The sequence below is a fragment of the Macrotis lagotis genome, chromosome X (assembly GCF_037893015.1).
Source record: "Macrotis lagotis isolate mMagLag1 chromosome X, bilby.v1.9.chrom.fasta, whole genome shotgun sequence".
Taxonomy (NCBI): Eukaryota; Metazoa; Chordata; class Mammalia; order Peramelemorphia; family Peramelidae; genus Macrotis; species Macrotis lagotis.
Genome location: NC_133666.1, coordinates 622756185 through 622778421, shown reverse-complemented (window position 1 = coordinate 622778421; position 22237 = coordinate 622756185). Strand labels below are relative to the sequence as shown.

The window sequence follows — 22237 nt, the reverse complement described above, 5'->3', positions numbered from 1 at the left end:
TGATTAAAAATAAAATAATTCTCCTGTTAGCTTTAACTAAGGAAAGTAGGTTCAGATATGATTATCTCTGTCTCCCCACAGGGCTTGTCCTTTTTAAATAGATCAAAGGGAAAAAGGTCTTGTCTGTAAGAGCTATTCAAATGGACATCTCAAAGGATTCCTTTCAAATTGTGTATTAGATGAAGAGTTATTCTTGAAAGAGGGAAAACTGTTCTGGTTGAATCAATGATAAACAAATGTATAACCTGATATTCTTTAGGATGGAAGTTAAATTTCTTAAGTAATATATATTTTCTAATCAGAAGTTTTTTGTTTAAGCTTTTAACTAAGGGTTGTAAAATGCAGTGTGCTTTGTAAAGTCTGTCTCCTAAAAATGTTGACTTCACTTGTGTCAGTATCTATCTGGTTATCACAATGTTAGTACCTTGATCAACAAATTTTAAGATAAGAGACATCCAGGATGAGCAGAGAGAAAATCCTGTTGTTGTTTGTAACATTAACTCTTCAGCATAAGTGCAATTCTTGTCAATAGGAATTTTCAGTAAATATTATAAGATTTGAAAGAATTGTATTTGTAAAACCATGTCATCTATGTGAAATCTCATTGGCTGGCTGCCAAAAGTTTTACTGCTTTTATCTAAATTGTATAAAAACTCCCCAAAATATTGGGAAGACATTAGCATTTGTAGTAAGGATGCACTCCACCCATGAGTTCTGGTAAGATCCTAGAGAGTTAGACTCCATTCATTAAACTAACTTTGTTGTTTTGTTTTAGCCAAGGAGGAATTATGGTTAATATTATGCCCCTGACTTGTTTTACTATTTTTGCAGGTTATACTAGGGACATGAAAGAACTCCATTGATTAATCATTCAGAGTCTCAAATGAGATATTTGTTATTGCTGTTTTTAAATAGAATTTTATTTTTTTCCCAATTACATATAGTTTGCAACATTCACTTTTTATAAGATTTTGAGTTTAAAATTTTTCTTTTTCCCTACTTCCCAAGATGACAAGCAATCTGATATATATTGTGCTTGTGCAATTATATTAAATATATTTCCACATTAGTTGTGGTAAAAGAAGAAAGAAGAAAAGGGAAAAACCATGAAGATTTTTAAAAAGTGAAAATAGCATGCTTCAATCTTCAGACTCCATAGTTCTTTCCCGGATGTGGATAGCATTTTCCATTATAACTCTTCTGGAATTGTCTTAGGTCATTGTAGTGTTAAGAAGAGGAAACTATGTCTATCATAGTTGATCATTACACAATTGCTGTTGTCCTGTTTCTGCATATAAATTCAGGTTTTTCTGAAATTTATCTGCTTGTCTTTTTTTTTTAAATAGCATAATAACATTCCATTAAATTCTTTAACCAAAACTTGTTTAGCCTGATCCCATTAGATGGGCACTCCCTCAGTTTCTATTTCTTAACCACCAGAAAAAAAGAGCTGCTATAAATATTGTACATGTATATTATGTTTGTTTTTTATGATCTCTTAGACTTCCCCAGTGCTATTGCTGCATCAAAGGCTATCCACAATTTGATTGTCCTTTGGGCATAGTTCTAAATTGCTCAAATGAGATATTTGCAAACTGTTTTGCAAACCTTGTGCACTATGTAAAAGCTAGTAATAATATTAAGAGTGATGACACTGATAGCAGTTTTTCACATTTTCAGTTTCAAATCAACAACCAGCTCATCAATGGAGAAAGAAAAAATAGTCTAAATCTGCTCTCTCTCTCTGTTTCCGACATTATCTTTAGATTCCCTTACCCCTTTTCTCTGTTTTTCTGTCTCTCTGTCTCTGTCTCTCTGTCTCTCTGTCTCTCTGTCTCTGTCTCTGTCTCTCTCTCTCTCTCTCTCTCTCTCTCTGTCTGTCTCTCTGTCTCTCTGTCTCTCTGTCTCTGTCTCTGTCTCTCTCTCTCTCTCTCTCTCTCTCTCTTTCTCTGACTCTTTTTGTTTACCCCCTACCTTTTTCTAATCTTTTCTTTCTCCACTGCCATCCCTTGGAAACTACCGGGTTGACAAACAATGATGCAAATTAAGCAGCAATGCAATGATGTAGAATATTTTCATTAATTGTCAGCTTGAGACAAAATAAATAGTTCTGGCACATTGACCAGCTTTCTCCTATTGGAAGATGACAAAGAGATTTCAACAATCCCCATCATTTACCTGCCATACCGATTTTCCTACTTTTTTTTTTTTTTTTTTTTTAGTTTTTGCAAGGCAGTGGGGTTAAGTGGCTTGCCCAAGGCCACACAGCTAGGCAATTATTAAGTGTCTGAGGCAGGATTTGACCTCAGGTACTCCTGACTCCAGGGCTGATGCTCTATCCACTGTGCCACCTAGCCACCCCTTGCCTGACTTTTTAATAAGGAAAATAGACTCTCCAATTGCTAATTATAAAAATGGTTATGTCTCAAAATCTTATATTTCTTCAACATTTACAAAAAAAGAGGGGGCATCTACGTAGGGTAGTGTAAAGAACACTAGTCCTCTAGTTAGGAGGACCTGAATTTAAATCCAGTCTCAGACATTTGGTACTTACTAGCTGTGAGACCATGGGTGAGTCATTTAACCCTGACTGCCTTGCAAAAACAAAAACAAAAAGGAGTCACATATCAAAAAAAAGATTATTCCTTCATAGAAGTCAACAAGTTTGGTCAACAGGCATTCATTAATGGTCAGGCACTGAGCTAAGCAATGAAAGCTAACCCATTTGTCAGAGGTGTTTGCAGACGGAATTCTTGTTCAGAAATTCTGGGATCCTGAGAGAGAGTGGTGCTCATCAGAGGATGGCAACATGGTTCTGAACAGAATAACTTAATCAGGTGCTTTGATCTTCAGTGAAAGAAATAGTGTGGCTAAATGACTGTGTTTCAGGGAGAGGTGCAGTGTGTGGGTTGGAGAAAGGAGGAGGAGGGTTTTTTTTTCCATTTTATACTCCAATTGGGTGTAACTTCTAATCATAAATTCCAGAGCTGTACAAAATCACCTGTCTCAGTTTCTTTTCCAGAGCCATCTAGATCCAAAAGCAAGATATAGAAAGAAAAGGAAGGACAATCTATGAGTAGTAGTAGCTGTCTTACTGGGGACCCAACTGATCAGTTCCAGTTGGGCAATGATGCTCCTTCCTTCTTACCTTCCTTCCTTCCTCAAATAGAATCCTGCTAGAAAAGGAGTAACCCATCCATAGAACAGAGGTTCTTAAGCCTTTTTTTCTTTTAGGTCATGAACCCCTTTAGCATCCTTTTGATACCAATCAATCCCTTTACAGAATATCTTTAAATTCATAAAAATAAAATGCATAAGCTCACAAGGAAACCAATTATATTGAAATAAAGGTATTATTTTTTTCCTATTCAAGGTTTTTCCCTTCTAAGATTTATCTTAGAAGCTCCTTAAGAGATCCATGAACCCCAGGGGTTTTTTTTTTAGGTTTTTGCAAGGCAAATGGGGTTAAGTGGCTTGCCCAAGGCCACACAGCTAGGTAATTATTAAGTGTCTGAGACCAGATTTGAACCCAGGTACTCCTGACTCCAAGGCCGGTGCTTTATCCACTACACCACCTAGCCGCCCCTCATGAACCCCAGGTTAAGAAATTCATGCCCTAGAGAGTCCTAATTGCTATTAGTCCCTATTTTCCTCCCTCCTCTCCAGAAGGCAGCCCTTCTGATTACTGACTGTCTTAAACATCCTCCTTTGCAGCTGGGATAAGTGGAAGGCAGTTGGAGAGGCAAGGTGTTAACAGCCCCCCCCACCACCAGCAAGAGAACCTACTCTGGCAGAAGGCTGCAGGTGGTAAGCCCGAGAGTGGCAAGAAAAAAATCTGCTCCCATCCCAACTCCCACCATGTTGGCAATCTGATTAAAAAAAAAAACAAAAAACCTCTGGTCACTTAGTTTGCCTTAGTTCTTGCCCTGCATGACATTCCCTGCCCCAACCCCAATCCCACTCTTACCATTCAACTGATTCCCCCTTTCAATCAATCAACAAACATTTATTAAACATTGATCCAGTGCCACTTACTGCTAGATCCTGGGAATAGAAAGACAAGTAGAAATGTCCCTTCTCTCAAGGATCTTGTGGTTTTTTTGGAGGACACATAAATAAATACAGAATTCTATAAATAAGCAAAATAATCTTGGTTTTGCAGGAAATTAGCATATTCAGGGATCAGGATAGGCCTCATTATGAGGAGGCATAAGCTTATCTGAACCTTCAATGAATTTTAAGAAGCAGGAGGTGGGAGGGAATATATTCGAGACACAGGCAACAGCTTGCACAAAGGTATAAGACTGGAAGAAAGAATGTCGTCTAGGAGAAGCAGTCAATAGACCCATTTGGCTGAGACACAGAGAATGTGAAGAGGGTAATGTGAAAACTTGGATGGGAGCCAAACTGTGAAGGATTTTGTATGCCAATTAGAGGCGTCTGAATTTCGTCCCAGAAGTAGTCTATTGATCAGGGAAGTAACATGATGAGATTTGTGTTTTAAGGTTGCAAAATTCATAGCTATTCAGAGGATGCATTGGAAAGGTGAAAGACTTGAGGTCAGAAGACCCACTAGGAGTCTATTGCAATAGTCCAGATAAGAGGGGGTAAGAACTTGTTCTAGGGAAGTAGCCATGTAGATAGAAAAAAAAAGGGGGGGAATGACTCTCTCAAGATATTACTGACCTCTTGTGTCTTTTCCTCACAGGTATAATGGAGACTATCAATTCGTCTGGAGTCTTACTCTTCAAATTCCTTATCTCCTTCCTCCTCATTGACATGGCTACTCAGCTCTCAGGTATGACTACCTTTTTCCTAGCTCCCAAGGCTGTGCCATAAAATCCTAAAGGCAGAGCCCAAGTAGATTCTGACCTCTTCTCTCCTTAGAAACCAAGCCATTTCTTTCTGATACATTCTGATACAGTCAGATACATTCTCAATGTATTCATCATCCTGTCCCTTTCCTTCCCTAAACTGTCTCCCTCCTTCTGGATCTATCCATGAGGTTTTGAACTGTTCTGCTCCAACTCCTCCCATCCTTTTCTGTGCTCCTCACTGACCCCATGTCTCTATTTTGTCCCTTGTTAAACAGGGTATTTCTCAGTCATTGGACCAAAAGCACCTATTCAGACTTCAGTGGGAAGAGAAGCAGTATTACCATGTCACCTGTCCCCTGCTCAGACTGCCCAGCACATGCAAGTGGTCTGGTCCAAATCCCAGAATATAGTGCATCGCTATCAAAATGGAGGGGATCATTTCGAAGATCAGGCACCGAATTACCAAGGGAGGACCAAACTGGTGAAAGATGCCATCACTGTAGGGGATGTCACACTGAGAATATTGGATGTGAAACCTTCAGATGCAGGACAATATAAGTGTATTTTTAAAGATTCTTCTCATTCAGCAGAAGCATTCATGGAGCTGAAGGTCATAGGTAAATCTCCAAACAGGTTTATTTTCCTGGGATTGTTATAATGCATCAAGAAAAGAATAGAATGCCTTCTCATTCTATTCAACAACAGACATTTACAAGGGACTTTTTTCCTGCCTGGACTTCTGATAGGGACAGGGAATACAAAGGCGATAGATAAAGGGAGGAGCCCCCTACCTTCAAGGAACCAACTGTCTAATAAAGGGTTCCATCATGTCCATAAATATCTATGGCACAAGGCAGAAAGTTCTTCCCTTATTGCATATTGCCTTCATCAGGAGGAGCCTTTGCTCTGTCATTGTTCCATGTTCAATCCTCATCCTAGTCTGGTATTTTCACTTTCCTTCTCTTGGAAGTAGGGTCTCATCTGTTATTGACTCTTCCAACCAAAGGACCTGTTTGGGAGCATTTGGGTGGTGGTGGTGTATTCTCTTCTTAAACTATTGGGGGTGTACAGCATCCAGCCCTGAGCCCTAGACCTCAATGAATTTCATTAACCTTTCTGAGTCCAAACACCTTGGGAATGATCCAGAGTGTCCTCAGCTTGCCTTTGGCTACTGGGTTTTTGCTTTTCACTATTTCTCTATTGTGATTCTAGGGTGGAAAAATTCCTTTTTCTGTTAGTCTATGTGACACAAGTTAGGGGAATTTTCCAGGGAAATTTTAACTCAGAAATGTATAACAATTGCTTACCTTGAGATAACTAAAACCTGGTCTAGCTGAACATGAATGACTCATCTCACATTTTTCACTTTCTTCTTACTTATTTGTGGTAGATCTTGGATTAAACTCTCTGGCTTGAGTCAGCCAGGTGTCACAGTGCACCAACCCTGTAGTCAGGAGGATCTGAGTTCAAATCCAGACTCAGACATTTAATCATTACCTAGCTGTATCTATCACCTTGGGCAAGTCACTTAACCCCATTGCCTTGCCAAAAAAAAATGAAATTAAAAATAATTAGACTCTCTGGCCTCTAGATTTGAGAAGTAACTTGAGCGAACCCTATCTCTTGGTCAAGTAGTTTCTCAGTCCTTCCCTTAACCTGCCTTCCATGCCCCTGGATCAACACTTCAGCTCCCTGGCTACTTTGTTTTGCCTTAGCCTGATTAATAGTCTTATTGGATTCTGTGTGATTCCCAAATTCTCCAACTGAAGATGAATTTACCTCTGGTTATACATAAGGAGATAAAATAAATGCTTTGTGAATTGGATAAATCTTCAACTTGGACTAAGTCTAAATCTCTGGAAGGCCAGTTGAGAGGTGTTGTGACTGGACTTGGGATCAGGAAGACCCCATTTCACATCTTGGCTTAGATACTGGCTAGCTGTAAGACCCTGGGCAAATCACTTAACCTTTTGTAGCATAAGTTTCCTTCTCTGTAAAATGGGGATAAAAACAACACCTCACCCTACCTCCACTCCACTCCCCACTGGAGTTGTTATGAAGATCAAAGGTACTTTGATGAAAGCTACTGCTGAAAACTACTGTGCAATTAGAAATGCTAACTAGGACTATCATAGGCTAGAGCCTTCTCTTTCAAGATTATCCTCCATCTCTTCTGTATGGATCGTGTGTAAACCTGGTCATATTCAATGCTTTCAGTCCTGTTAGACTGTAAACTCCTTGAGAACAGGGCTTGTTTTTATTTTTTCTATATATATTTTTGTTGTACATTGTTGTTGTCCAGTCTTTTGTCTGTCATGTCCAACTCTTTGTGATCTCATCTGGGTTTTCCTTTTTTGGTGTTTTTGCTTTGGTTTGTTTTTGACAAAGACAGTGGAATGGTTTGCCATTTCTTTCTCCAGCTCATTTTACAGGTGAGGAAACTGAGGCAAGTAGGGTTAAGTGACTTGCTCAGGGTCATACAGCTAGTAAGTATCTGAGGTCAGTTTGAACTCAGGAAGAAAATTTTTCCTGACTTCTGGCCAATAACTCTATGTACTGTGCTATTTAGCTGCCCCCTATGATATATCTTAAGCATTTATTAATACTTATTGGTTAGTTTGTGGAACCCATTCACTAAATAACATATTGAGGGAGCCATCTTTGAAAATTGGAGTGCATAAGTTCAGGACAAAGAAAAGGAAGGCCCACTTCACATTGGTTTTTCAGGAAAGGGAGAATAAACAAATCTATAACAAAGGTGAATTTTCACTTTTTATGGACATCATTCATCAGACATTCTGGGCTTACTCTCAATTCACACATGCACCAATCCTCTGGCCTTGAGGATAAGAGATTTCTTCAAGGCCTCTAAAGGATTGAACTTTCATTTGCCAAGCCCCACCTTCCACCCCCTACCATTACACTTGCAACTCGCAGGTTATCTATAAAAGAAATAAATTTGTTAGAATGAGGGAAGAATTGGACTTTTTATTAACAGATCTTGCAAGACACAGGAGTGAGTCCCCAATAAGGCACACTGAGATACAGTAACATCTGGTATTATACAGTTTTGGAAACTCCCTTCCCATCTGAATTTTCATATTTTGTCATCATTTGAGTTAAAAATCTAAGAGATCTGTCAAACCCATGATATACCTCTAATGTGATCCCCCCCTTGATCATGTGACTCATATTTTGTTGGGGGCATGTAGATTAGCATGCACGAACCCACTTGTGCAAGCTCAGTTGTGTTAGGTCAAAATCTCTAGTCAACCTTGGCTGGTTGGAGATAGGTTCTTCCTAATCTGGAGCCCATCATCTTTAAATGAGATTAGTAGCTCTTTCCTAGTTCTGTGATTTACTGGGGTTACTCCTTTTTATATTGCTTAGACACCCTCCACCCTGTGGAGACCAACAGCACCTCATATTCCTCACATCACATATTTTCTACTGCCCCTTATGCTGTTTCATTGAAGCTCATAATTTTCACAACAGAAAGGGAACTGTTCTCTTTGGTAGAAAGAAGAGAAAGAAAAGATGAATTCAGGGAAAGTCTAAATGAGAGAGGCCCTAATTCCCTGGAAGTCTAAGGTTGGGTTTGTATTCCAGAGGCATCATCCCTGTTTGAGACCTATCCTGGCTGGTGGAGTATGATTGGCATCTTTGCAAGTATGCAGTTCAGCATCCTCATTTACTACTGCTGGAAAGCCTACAAGTTCAGAGGTAACTTCCTATGGGGGAGGTAGGGGACAGGGTGGTCAGACAGTCAAGTAGTAATTATTAAGGGTTTTCTAATTGTTGGGTACTGGGAATTCAAATATTTGTAGAAAAAAATAGGCAGTCCCTGCCCTCAAGGAGCTTGCATTCTAATGGGGAAGATAGCCCTTAAAAGGAAGAAGTAAGAGACCTTGCACAGAAAAAATCCAGCTCAAACTGGAGAGGAATGAGACTCTACTGGCCTCTAGGCAGCTCCTTAAATGGAGGGTCTAGGAAGAATAATCCAATTAGAAGGAGAGGCCACAGGGATGGGGCCTATTCAATGTATGAATTCCAAGCTTGGTGTGATGCTTCAGAATGAAAATCTGGGGCATGGTGAAGGACATCCAGAGTTTAGCTTGGAGAAGATATGAACCCTCATATTCTTTATCCCAAATATCCTTAATCTTTTCTAGAGATTCTCAAGCAATGAATAGTGTGACCTTCAGACTTGATCAGGGACTCCAGAGATGCAGAAGAGGAGACAGGCACTAGTTGGTCAATCAATCAGTTCTATAAACTGATTCAGGGCCAGTTAGTTTAGTGTCCCAGGCCTAGGGAAGGAGGTAGCTAGGTCACTGACGTTTTGTTTTTTTTTTTGCAAGGGTTCAGTGGTTTGCCCAAGGCCACACAACTAGGTAATTATTAAGTGTCTGAGACTGGATTTGAACCCAGGTACTCCTGACTCCAGGGCCTGTGCTTTATCCACTATGCCACCTAGACACCCCTCCCTGAATTTTTTTAAAGAAATATTTTATTTATTTTGAGTTTTATAATTTTTTCCCTATTCTTGCTTCCCTCCCCCCACCCTCCCACCCCCACAGAAGGCATTCTGTTAGTCTTTACATTGTTTCCATGGTATAATTGATCTAAGTCAAATGTGATGAGAGAGAAAAATCATATCCTTAAGGAAGAAAAATAAAGTATAAAAATAGCAAAATTACATAATGAGATAAGGGGTTCCCCCCCAAAATTGAAGGTAATAGTCCTTGGTCTTTGTTCAAACTCCATGGCTCTTTATCTGGATACAGATGGTATTCTCCATCACAGATAGCCCAAAATTGTCCCTGATTGTTGCACTGATGGAATGAGTAAGTCCATCAAAGTTGGATCATCACCCCCATGTTGCTGTTAAGGTGGACAGTGTTTTTCTGGTTCTGCTCATCTCGCTCAGCATCAATTCGTGCAAATCCTTCCATGCTTCCCTGAATTCCCATCCTTCCTGGTTTCTAACAGAACAATAGTGTTCCATGTAGGTCACTGTGAATTTAATGGTACCCTTGCCTTGAGTGAGGTAAGAGGTGGGGCTATTAGGGGCCCTGGCAAGAAGTTCACTGAGGGGTTCTGGGTCTGGCCATTGTTTTTCAGAGGAATTTCTACTCAATTGGAAACATAAGCTAGGAGTGGTGATCCTGGCAGTTTTTTGGATTTTGCTGATGAGCTTCCTGATTTATTACATTGTGAATATGTCTGGCTGTAGAGGTAAGACGCTACTGGATGTTGGGGGTATTTATCCCTCTGTGGTTCATCAGACCTGGGGCATAACAGACAAGGTCAGAGCACAGATTCCTCACCCAACCTCTTAGTCTCACCATGAATATTATGAAAGGAAAAGGGAGTCCTATGTCCCTAATGCTATTTCTGGGCCTGTGTGTTTGTGGAGAGTCACAATGAAAGGGTGATATTGGTATGAGGCTCTGGGATGGGTCTTTACTCAAGTTGGGGAGAAGAGGTAAGAGGTCCTCTTGTTTTGGTTGGGAGCATGGATAGATGAAGGCGGTGGAAGCTTTGATTTGGTGTAGGAGGCCTGAGTCTTTGGGATTACTCTGATTTTCAGGCATGGAAGACCTGGATGAATGGGCACAGAAGGACCAGATATATTTGGGACTGTTGACATTCCTTCCTCTACTGCCAACAATCCTGTTTGTGTCTGTTGATGCCCATGGGAAGTGCAACTTACAAAGAGGTGAATAGGATCAACCAGGGGATGACTTGGGGTTCAGACTCCCTGAGGAAAGATCACACGGAAATTACTGCAAGCCGCCTTCCCTGCAACTGCCCCTTAGACATGGTACAAAAGACCAAGTTGGCCTCACAGTTCAGGTTCTGGTGAAACTGGACCTCAGTATTTTCCCTCATTCTTCAGTTGATTCAAGGATCTATGGACTCAATAAGGTTCTCTCTTCTGTTTCCACCTCCCTTGCCCCATTTCTCAAGTTCAGTCACAATTGAACTATACATAGACATATGGTATTAAATATGATACTCTGCCACTCATGACCAAAATTCCCTCAGTGCTATGGGTAGCAGACCCAAGATGATCCCTAAACTGAGGTCTCTGCATAACTCTTCACTTTGATATCTTTTCCTTACCCATTCTCACTGCTATCTTCCTATGTTTTGTCCTTTTTCAGTGAACACTGTTCAAGACCATCCCCAGCACCCTGAAGGTAAGTAATTCTGAGTTCTGATTTCAAGTCAGTGACATTCTTTTTTTTAAGTGACTTTTTTTAAAGTAACTTGCCCAAGGTCACACAGCTAGGTAATTATTGAGTGTCTGAGGCTGGATTTGAACTCAGATCCTCCTGACTCCAGGGCCAGTGTTCTATCTACTGTACCACCTAGCTGCCCCTTTGTTAGTGATATTCTTAAAGAAGTTTTCAGAAAAAGGAAGGAGTCATACTAGATTTTCATTTCCTACAAAAGCCTGGTCCTTCCTCTGATGTTTCCTCTAACCTGACCTTTGTATCACTTGTAGGGAATTTCAGCTCTGAAAAACAATAGACCTGAGCTTAAATCCTGCATTTGATATTTACCACCTTTATGACCTTGGGTAGTTCATGTAAATTCATATAAATCATCAATATTTCTATATATGGGAAATAAAAACTTTCAAGAAGAGATAGTAAGAGATATCCCATTTAAATTAACTCTAGACACGCCTATTGTGTTACCTTCCTTTTTTCTGGCTGTATTCTCTTATGAGTAACCAGGGCTGACAATCAGACTATAAGAGGCAGGGATTATTTCAGAGTCTATCCCAAACCCTATGCAGGCAGCAACAAACATTTATTAAGATCTTATTGTACTGAGTTCTGGGGATACAAAATTAATCAAGAAGGAAGATGCTTCTTTCCCTCAAGGAGCTTGCATTCTACTGAGAAAAGACTACTTATAAAAGGAATCTGAAAAGTAGGGCCAGGGAAAAGAGGAAAGGTACCTATGTGAGAGCACTGTAACAAAACTCAGAAAGAAACAGGATCAAGACATAAATGGTCACTGAGTTAAATTGTCCATTAATTACCAGTTTTCCATATCTTCAACACACTGTCTGCTCAGAGTCCAGCACCTTGTGAAGATGGCGCTGATGATTCTTTACCAAAACATAGTACTTTATTCTTGATCCAGAGTCACACCTGCTTTGTCCTTTATATTGTTATAGATTAGCTAATATCTTTTTTGGCTTCCCAAGTCTAAGCATGTTTTTCACATGACAAAAGAATTTTTGGGGGCAGCTAGGTGGCACAGGGGATAGAGTACTGGCCCTGAAGTCAGAAGGACCTGAGTTCAAATTTGACCTTATATGCTTAATAATGACCTAGCTGTGTGACCTTGGGCAAATCACTTAACCCCATTGCCTTAAATAAATAAAATTAAAAAAAAATAATTCTTTGATGAGGATGGTTTGCACTGTGGGTAGAGGTTCAGTTCAAAACTAAAAAGAATAGGATCAACACTTGACTAAAACTAACTAAATTTTTATTTTGTTTTGTTATTGTGCAGAAAACATACCTTTGGACCAGCAAAGAGAAAATAAATAAGAAAGAGCAACAATTATTGACTGATATCATTCTAATGGAAAGGATTTAGTACCCTTCCCTGTCTCCATCATTCTAGCTTAGACTCTCCTCACTCCTATCCTTCCTTCATACACCCATGCCTTATTAAACAAAAATTGGATGTTGGGGATATTGTAAAGGGGCTTCATGCAATAGGTACTATTTTTTTGTTATCTCTTTCTCTTCAAATTACTCTGTATGTGCATTTTCATCTGTAGAACTTGAGGTAACTCTATTCTCATATGTGGGACCCCAAGAAATGTTTCCATAGTTTATGGAAAATTGTGAGTCTGCATAAATGCAAAACCATAGACTATTAAGTCCTTATTCATGGGCTTACTTTTATGGCTAACCAGAATATATAATTCAAAGCAAAGGCATTTGGTAAAAAGAGTATATAGTCTATGCTCAATTTCTGCCAGACTGCTTTCTAGTTTTCTCAACAATTTTTTAACCAAATAATGAATTACTTTTCCCAAAATTTAAGTCTTTAAACTTGTTAAAAACAAATTTACTATAGTCATTTGCTGCTGAAAATTGTATCTCTCCTCTATTCCACTGATTCACCTTGCTATTTCTTAACCAGTACCAGATAGTTTCAATAATTACAGCTTTATAAATATAGTTTAAGATCTGGCAGTCCTAAACTTTCTTCCTTGACCTTTTGTTTTTTCAAATGAAATTTACAAGTTTTATTTCAACTCATTAAAATAATTAATTAATATTTTAGTTGGGATGGCATTGAATATGTAAATCAGTTCAGGTAAAATTGTTTTTTCCTTATATTAGCCCTGCCTATCCATTATTAATTAATATTTCTCTGATTATTTAAATCTGATTTATTTGAATAGTTTTAAAATATTTTTTTCATATAACTCCTGGAATTATTTTGGCAGCTATATTCTAGTGAAGCAGGGGAAAGAAATATTATGATCTTTCTCCTTTTTCACTAGCTATTTTATACTGTCTAGAGTTAATTTAAATGGGATATCTCTTTCTATCTCTTCTTGAAAGTTTTTATTTGTCATATATAGAAATATTGATGATTTATATGAATTTACATCCTGCTATTTTACTAAAATTACTGTTTCAAATAACTTTTTCAGTTGAGTCTTTGGAATTTTGAAGTATATCATCATCGGTTCAAAAAAAGAAATAGTTTTATTATCTCATCTGCTGTTTTGATTTCTTCTATTTCTTTTTCTTCTCTTATTACTTACTATTGCTAGCATTTCCAGTGCAATAATGAATATTAGGGACAGCTTCCTCACACTTGATTTTACTGAGAAGGCTTACAAATGATGCTTGCTGCTGCTTTTAGGTAAATGCCTTTTATCAATTTAAGGAAAATATCATTTATTTCAGTACTTCCAAGTGTTTTTAATGGAAATGTATGTTATCCTTTATCAAAACTTTTTCCTGCATTCATTGATATAATCATATAATCTTTGTTACTTTTATTATTGATATAATCAATTATGGTAATAGCTTTTCTTATGTTAAACCATCCCTGCATTACTAGTATAAATCTATAATAATCTTTTATTCAGTATTTTATTTTGCATTTTTGTATTCATTTTCATTAATGAAAATGCTCTATAATTTTCTTTTTAACTCTTCCTAAGTGAGGTGTCAGTATCCTATTTATTTCATAAAGGAAATTTGGTAGTATCCCTTCTTTGCCTATTATTCTAAATAATTTATTTAATGTCAAATCAGTAGGTCTTTAAAGTTTGATAGAATTCATTTGTACATCTGATTGGTTTTGGTCTTTTTTTCTTAGGAAGTTCATTTATAGCCTGTTCAATTTTTTTCTCATATAAGTCTATTGAGATATTCTATTTCCTCTTCTGCTAATCCAGGCAGTTTGCATTTCACTTGAATTGTTAAATTCATTGTTGTATAATTGCACAAAATAACTTATACTTGCTTTGATTTCATCTTTAAAAGTGGCATATTCACTTTTCATTTTTAATTCTAGTAATTTGGTTTTCTTTTCTTTTTTTTAAATAACCATATTAACCAATAAATTACCTATACTATTTGACCCAGTGATACCACAAATAGCTCTGGTTCTAAAGATGATTAGGGGAAAATATGTTCTAACGTATTTATAGAGCTCTCTTTATAATGACAAAGAACTAGGAGTTGCAGGGTTGCCTGTCAATAGGGAAATGGCTGAACAATGTTGTGGTATATGATTGTGATGGAAAACTATTATAAGAAATGATGAGCTCAATAATCTTTTAAAAATGGATAGATTTACATAAAATAATACAAAACGAAATGAGCAGGACCAAGAAGACATTGTAAGCAATAACATCAATATTGTTTTAAGAACAGTTTTAAATGACTAAGCCATTTTGACATTATAGTCACCCAAATTAACTACAAAAGATCTATGAAGGAAAACATTATCTGCATTGAGAAAACTGATAAAGAAAAGTATGAATAAAATGATTTTACACAAACATACACACACATACATAAATACAAATACTTATTTGTGTCCAACAGACATCTCTGGGGAGAGGGGGAAAAAAAAAGAAAGTTACATGATAACTATATCATATATTTAAAATGAATAGCAAGCTGTACATAATAGATTTGCAGTTTCATGTGCATTCATTTTTTCCTATTCTAATATGTTATGGAAATGCTTGTTTTGTTTCTTAAATTCAGAATAAAATAAAGAAAAATATAGAGAAAGAAAATTATCAATACAATGTTCCCTTGCCTTCCCAAGATGACTTGGTCTCACTCTGTCATCCTCTGCTCTTCCTTCCCTCCCATCCCCAATCTCACACATTCAAAATTGGGACAGATAAGTGACCAGGTAATAACTTTTGTTCTATTAGTTTCAGAATCCTTGCTGGTTTCATTGTTATGTTTAACCTCATCTATGCATGTTTTCTCCATTGGTCATATGGTTATTAGTCTTCTATAACCAGTTTCTGAGCTTTATCTTAGGTCAACCTGATAGTCATCTTTGCTCACATTTGCTATGGAAGACTAAAAATTTTTTAGTCATAGCCAGAGTCCATAAGCCACTATGTACAACTGAAGGGAAAGGTTGTGAGTAGTACCTGCAAACTAAGATTGTTTTGAATTTTAATTCCCTGTGTCTGGTGCTGAATCATTGTTATTTATACAAAAGTTAGAGTTAGATCTTCAGAAACTCCTCTCTGCTTTGGCATGCAAATGAATGAGTTAGACTTTAAGTTAAGGAAAGAAGGCAATATTGCTTTCCTTTATACTCCTCATCCCATACCCCTATTTCTTTGTTATGTATATCTGACAGCAGCAAAATCCTCTGGCTTTAGTGTTGTATATTGTTTTGTGAAAAACCTTTCTTCCCTTTTTCAGTTGCTTAGTTATGTCCAATCCTTTTTGACCCCATGGACAATAATAGCATATCAGGTCCTTCTGTCCTCACTATTTTCCAAAGTCTGTCCAAGTTCATGTTTGTTGCTTCCATGAATTCTATCTCATCCTCTGTTGACCCTTTCTCCTTTTGCCTTCAATCTTTCCCAGTGTCTATATCTTTTCATTAGGTGTCTTGATCTCTGCAGAACAAGGACTCTCAAAAGTCTTCTCTAGCACCACAATTCAAAACCAATTTTGCAGTATTCAACTTTCCTTATTGTTAAAGTCTTACAGTCATATGATATTTCTGGAAACATCTTGCTATCTCCTTTCGATTTGCATTGGAATTCAAACTTCTTGAGGGCAAGGACTGTTTTTTTCCCTTTCTTTGTCTTTATGACTAACACAGCCTATAACAAGTATTTAATAAGTGTTCACTGAATTAAATTGGTGGTCCTTTCCATATTTGGAATTCTAGACTATTAGAAGTTAAGATTGATTTGTTCCCATACAAGTGTATGTCCACATGTATGGCTCAGGCTACACTGATAGTGATCCCTGGAATCTGGCTCACTTCTGTACAGAAGAGGAGATCCATGGACCCCACTTGTATTGCCAACAAATAAGCTGTGAGGGACAAGCAGGACCCTGAATAATTCAAAACTGGATGCTCTTTTTTCATTGAGTTAGAATTAGGATAGTTAAGGGGACAAAAGGGGACAAAAGGAAAGCTTTGTCCTTGCTCACTCTTATCTGGGAAAGGGGATCCTTCCTTATTGTACACTCTTCAGTTTAGCTTCTTCTCATCAAATATTGGTTACAATAAGAAACAACAACACCTATAGAGAGTAGCAAGTAAACCATGCTCAAAAAAAATAACCCAAAAAACAGAAATCATTCGTCTTAGAATATGCTAAAGAATTGTCATGAGTGAATCAACTTTTTAGCTGGACTTGAGGGGAGATCTCAGGTCAAGCCTGAAGTCCACTCAAGGATAAGTTCTCCCTCCAGCATTTTAGAGAAGCAAGCTAGAAATCAGGAATATATTGAGGAGATGGCTTTTTCCATATATCTGGCATTCGCAAGGTCTTTCTTTCCTCTTGAGGTGTCCTTGAGATTCTGCCCCCAGAAGCTCTGAAACCAATTCTTATGCAGTGTTTCCCTAATGATCAGCTCCTGTTAATCAATTATGAATTACATCTTTTCTCATAAATATAGTCTCATGGAAAAAATGTCAACCTTAGTTAGGAGCCCAGTTATGAATGGATTTAATGTGAGCTTTTTGCTCTACTCAAAGGCTTAATAAAATTTCTTGGGATTTACTTGCCCAAATCACTTTGGCTCTCCTTGATTGGCCAACATTCTAAGCCCATTGCCTCTTTCTAAGCCCAGTTGTCATTGCTTGGACCCTTATTGGTCCAAAGTAAATGTAATTAGCTTTGACCAGAATTCTGAGGGTTCCCCTCCTAGATTATTATTTTTTTTTACTATGTTCAGGGTCATCAGCTATCCAGATACCTATCTGGTCACTGGAGCCAAATGGGAGAAAGTGAGGCTATTGACTTTGCACAGCACCCCTCACTTAAATGTAGTTCACTTGCATGTCATAGCATCACCTCCCTGATGTCATGATTTTCTTCAAGAATGAAGGTCAAACATCAATCACCATCATCATCAACTTCTTGCTCTACTCATGCTAGAGATATTGGTGGGTAGGGAAGATGGGATCATTTTATGGATCAAGGAAATGAATGTTTGTGGAAGACTTCTCTGAGAATATAAAGAAGAGGTTCAAAAGACCCTAATTACAGTGGAAGGTGAGGGAGATCAGGTCAATCACTTTTGATATCCTCAAAGACTCCAAGGGAACTCTGGGGAATGTTTAGAGTCTGTAATTTTCCCTTGTGAGGCATTTTGACTCTTTTTTATCTTCCCACTTTGAGGAAGGAATTCAACTCAGTGAATTGCGTTAAAGTGATTTAGGAATGAAAACCAGGAGACAGATGATGGTAGCTTAGACCCTATTCTTCATTGCTCTTCAAGAGGAAGAATCCCATTGGCAGAAGAGAAGCAAACCTGTCCTTTAGACTGGTTGAGTGGTAATGGGAACCTTGGATCAGGGAAGGAAATTTTGGGTGTGAATCAGTTTTCAAAAGTTCATGGTCATGTATGTGTAGCACTTTGATTGAATTAGCCTTTAGGGGTCATTCCAATAAATGTTTAGAGGGAGAAGAAAGCAAAGTTAAGGAAGAAGACTTCTGAGAACTCCAGAGACACTACAATTAAACATTTGGGCAAATCAGCGATGAAACTCCTGATTTCTTCCAGCCGTATGTAGGTTTAATGCTAAATAATGTGGTGTTTTGCAATGACAAAACAACATCTTCATTAGTTGCTGAGGCAGAGTTGCCGGTGATTCAGTCAATCTTTTAAAAGAGGAAAACAGATTCTAGCTCAGTCTTCTTGCTAGACTACACATAGTATCAGGTAACTCCAAAATTTCCAGGGAGTGGTGGGGAAGGACCTGTTCTTTTCCACTCCAGAGTCCTGGCACCTTTATCTACATAGAAATTAGTGAAAGAGGGCTCACTCAACTGAGTTTCTACCTAGGCTTTTGGCTCTTTTTTCTGCTTTGTGTCTGTTTTTTCCCTATCTCACATGAGATATTTTCTATCACTAGAGGGACATGTTCTGTCTTGGAGGTAACCTTGTAAATTCAAGAAGTTTTCTTTCTCTCTCACCTTTTCCCAATATAAAAGGGGGGGGAACTTCATAACAAATATACATAGTCAAGAAAAACAAGTTCTCATGCTGTGCATGTAAAAAAATAGAAATGAACCCATTTGATTAAGTTTAAGCATCAACCTCCAGGAAAATTGAAATATGGCATCATGTGTCCTGAGGTCTTCTTCAAGATATACACTATCAATGTCTTCAAGTAATTATCTCATAATATAGATTTAAGGCTCTTTACTATCCTGATTGCTTTTTTTCCTAGACATTCTACCTCTTTTCAGTGTCAATTTTAATCCACATTGCCCATAGTTGAACATATGATATGTCAGATGAGATCTAACCAGGGTAGAGCAGGAAGAGGACTCCCTATTTCTGCAAGCCATACATCACTAAATACAGATTAAGACTACATTAATTTGGGGCAGAGCACCAGCCTTGGAGTCAGGAGGACCGGAGTTCAAATCCAGCCTCAGATATTTAATAATTGTCTGGCTGTGTAAGTCACCTAACTCCATTTTCTTAATAAATAAAATTAAAAATAGAAAGATCACATTAGTCTGAAACATTAGTGATTTATCTATAACTTGCAGTCCACTCAAATCTCTAGATCTTTTTTTCAGTTAAACTTGATGATTCCTAAACCATCTTATACCTGAGAAGTTCATATTTAAAAAACCCAGACATGGTATCTATCCCTCTCTGAGGGACATTAGGCTCAGCATATGTTTCTCCAACCTTCCTTGGAAAAGGACCAGATAATGACTAGATGACCAGATGAATGGTTAGAACTAAAGGTTGAAAGAGACTCTTAATCTAATTCAAGTTTGACTTGCTGGAGATTAGAGTCTTCTGTTTGGATTTTTCCTTAGCTATCAGAGTGAAATTCTTGCAAAAGAGGCTGCATGATCTCTCCAAAGATGTAGAGTAGTTGAGTCCAGAGGTCAGCTGGAGGTGGATGGACTGTAAGAATGAATGGGGATTTGTTCATAAGGTAAGAAATTACAAGGGTCTCTGTCCCAGGAATGTAAGAATAAAAAACCCTTCCTTATAAAGGTTACTGCAAGATAATAAGCAATATACTGTGTTGATCAGATAAATTTTCCTAAGGAGGTTAATAGGGTCAAGGAGCAACCCACCTGGACATGACTGGAGTCAGGCATACATCTTCACCCAAAAGGGTGAAGGAAGAAGAGGATTAAGCTGAACAATGGGGAGGAAGTCAGAGGCCCACAGAAAATTCCAGACAAGCAGAGATAATTGTTCCTTAATATTTACAGGAAAGGCCAGACATATTTCCCTAATGTTTCTCCTTTATCACTAATATTATTCATTAACTATTTTTTTTTTGCTTTCAATTTTATCAGCATTTATTCTGAATTCCAGAATATCTTCTTTGGTCTTCAGTTGGGATATTCAGTTTGTTGTTTTCCTAGATTTTTAGTAGACTATCCACTTTATTGATCTGTTCTTTTCCTTTTTAGTTTATGAAAACATTTAGAAGTAATTAACTGCATTCTACAAATTTTGTTGTATTTTCTCATTTCTATCATTTCCACATCCTTTCCTAAATAGTCACAAACTATCTCTTTAATAACATATCTTGAATTTACCAGGCAGTAAACTGTGATAAGCCTGTAACTTGAAGACTTTCCCTTTTTCTCCCTTTTCAAAATCAGGATATTTGCCTGTGAGGAATATGGGGGTGTTTGGGTTCCACAAGAATTTGAAGGGAGAATTGTTAGTTTACATTACAAAGACTGGGTCTGCCTCTACTGTTGTCTATGGGTAGGCATGTAAGTTAAGACAAAAGATTTAGCCTCAATCTTACCAAAACCTGAAATTAGTTCAGGTCTGCCCTACCTAATTCTGAGTTACTAGAGTCTGCTTCCTTTTCCTTTGTGCATGTTCTAGGAGGTAGCTGTTCTTGCTCATTAGTAGGGAGGAGGGCTGGTGGTGGGGAAATTATATCAATTAGGTTGTGACCCCAGCTAATGATTGACACTAAGGGGCAGGAGCAAAATTTTTTAAAGTGGATATAACAGCTAGTAGTTCCAGATTTTGGGGACCTTCTCTGCTTGAGAGAGGTATGTCATTTATTAAGATGTCTTAATAAAAAAACCATTTTAATCATTCTGGACTAAGTATTCATGAGTTATTTATAATAATTTGGGGACTCTACCGGGATATAATTTAAATCTTTTCAGTATTTTCCAGGAAGAACACAAGGAAATAATTCATGCAAATGGCTTGATTTCAAGCACACTCTCTTGGTTTTCTCTACAAGAGAAATATCTCAGATATTCCTGGGAAGACTGATGAGGGGTTTGGAGCCAAGAGTGATTAAAATGTCTGGGGATAAGAACCGAGTTAAGGGGTGATCTCCAGAACCTCCCTGGCTGGCTGAGAAGTCCTCCAGGAAGGAGATCTGTCCTGAAGGAGAGGCCAGACGATAATAGGGTTCTTGAAGAGAGACAGAGAGAGGGGATTTGGGGAATCCCTCTCCAGGAATTTCTACAAAATCTTAAAGCCTACTATGAGGAAGGTTGTCAGCAGACTTGGGGATCAGGGAGCCTCATGGCCAGAAGTGCAAAGCCTGAAGGAAGGAAGCCAATTAGATCCACTTTGGTTTATAAGTGAGTTTGAATGTTCCCTTGAAGAGTATGTGTGTGTTTCTTGTGTCCATATGTTCTACATTCTGTCTTGTGCAAATGGTCTGGGTTATGTATTTCTGGGTCTGAGGACTCAACTTAAGTTTTAAACTGGGAGCTGGGAATTAAGACTGAGGAATATCCAAAAATGGGGGAGAGGGAAATAGATCTGCATCATCTCCCTCAGGGAACTCAGCCCTTCCCACACTGGGCCAGTGCTGGTTTGTGAAGTTAGAGAGATGGGGGGGGCGGCTCTTAAAGAGAAAAATCTGTAGTTCCGGAAGACTTTAAGAGAGAAAAACTTTTAAGAGAAAGATTGAGAAGTTATAGGCGGGAAGATTTCTTATTCTTATGACTAGAAAAGATCCAGGTTTCTCCCTGGGTTAGGGGAAGGGGGTAGTAGGTTGAACTTGTAGCAGTTTTGATCCCATCCATCATCCTGCTAACACTTGAACTCTAAACTGAGTTCAGCTGTGGAGTGCCTCACCCAGGGAAAAGAGGGGTGGTGGGGGAGTCAGACAGAAGACTTCAAGTGTTTAAGCCTTAAAGGGAAAGACCCAGCCACAGGTGATGTGAAAGAAAGAAAATATAAAAACCAGAGATTGGAAGACATATTGATTGAAAGAAAGTCATATTTAATAAATGGCTCTGCTCTGGCCACATGACCTAAAAGTGCTGACTCTAACTCCATTTTTAAGGTTGACCCATTTTTGAACTAGAGTTTTGGAATCATTCTGAGAATTTTTAGAAGAAGGGAATTAGTATTGTTACATTCTGATGAAATTTCTACAGAATGGGAGGAATTAAATAATCTAGATTGTTAAAGTAGTTTGAGATTTTAAACTCTATTGTAACACCTTTGAGTTAAAGGAAAGTGGTATTGTGTTACTAAGAAGAAAATACATAATTATGTTATGAGGGATATTTACTGATTTCTTTGGGGAAAAAGCTCTAATTGGTTTTAATGTTAAGCCTAATAATGATAACAGTTGTATGGAATTTTTGGAATGTGAATGCTGGATTCTCTGTACAAGGTACTCTAAAGCTTTTATCAAGCTAAACTGTTGGGGAAGTT

The 22237-nt window shown here is 38.0% G+C and overlaps 1 protein-coding gene across 1 annotated transcript; it reads left to right on the top strand.

Annotated features, from left to right (window-relative positions):
* Positions 1 to 4306: 4306 nt before the first annotated feature.
* On the top strand, positions 4307 to 15110 carry LOC141500193 (butyrophilin subfamily 3 member A2-like). Its single transcript, XM_074203182.1, has 8 exons — positions 4307 to 4378; positions 4709 to 4798; positions 5093 to 5434; positions 8427 to 8540; positions 9942 to 10055; positions 10411 to 10539; positions 10988 to 11023; positions 12357 to 15110. The coding sequence occupies exons 2-8, from the start codon at positions 4714 to 4716 to the stop codon at positions 12392 to 12394; spliced, it is 858 nt and encodes a 285-aa protein (XP_074059283.1). The 5' UTR covers positions 4307 to 4378; positions 4709 to 4713; the 3' UTR covers positions 12395 to 15110.
* The last annotated feature ends 7127 nt before the right edge of the window (positions 15111 to 22237 follow it).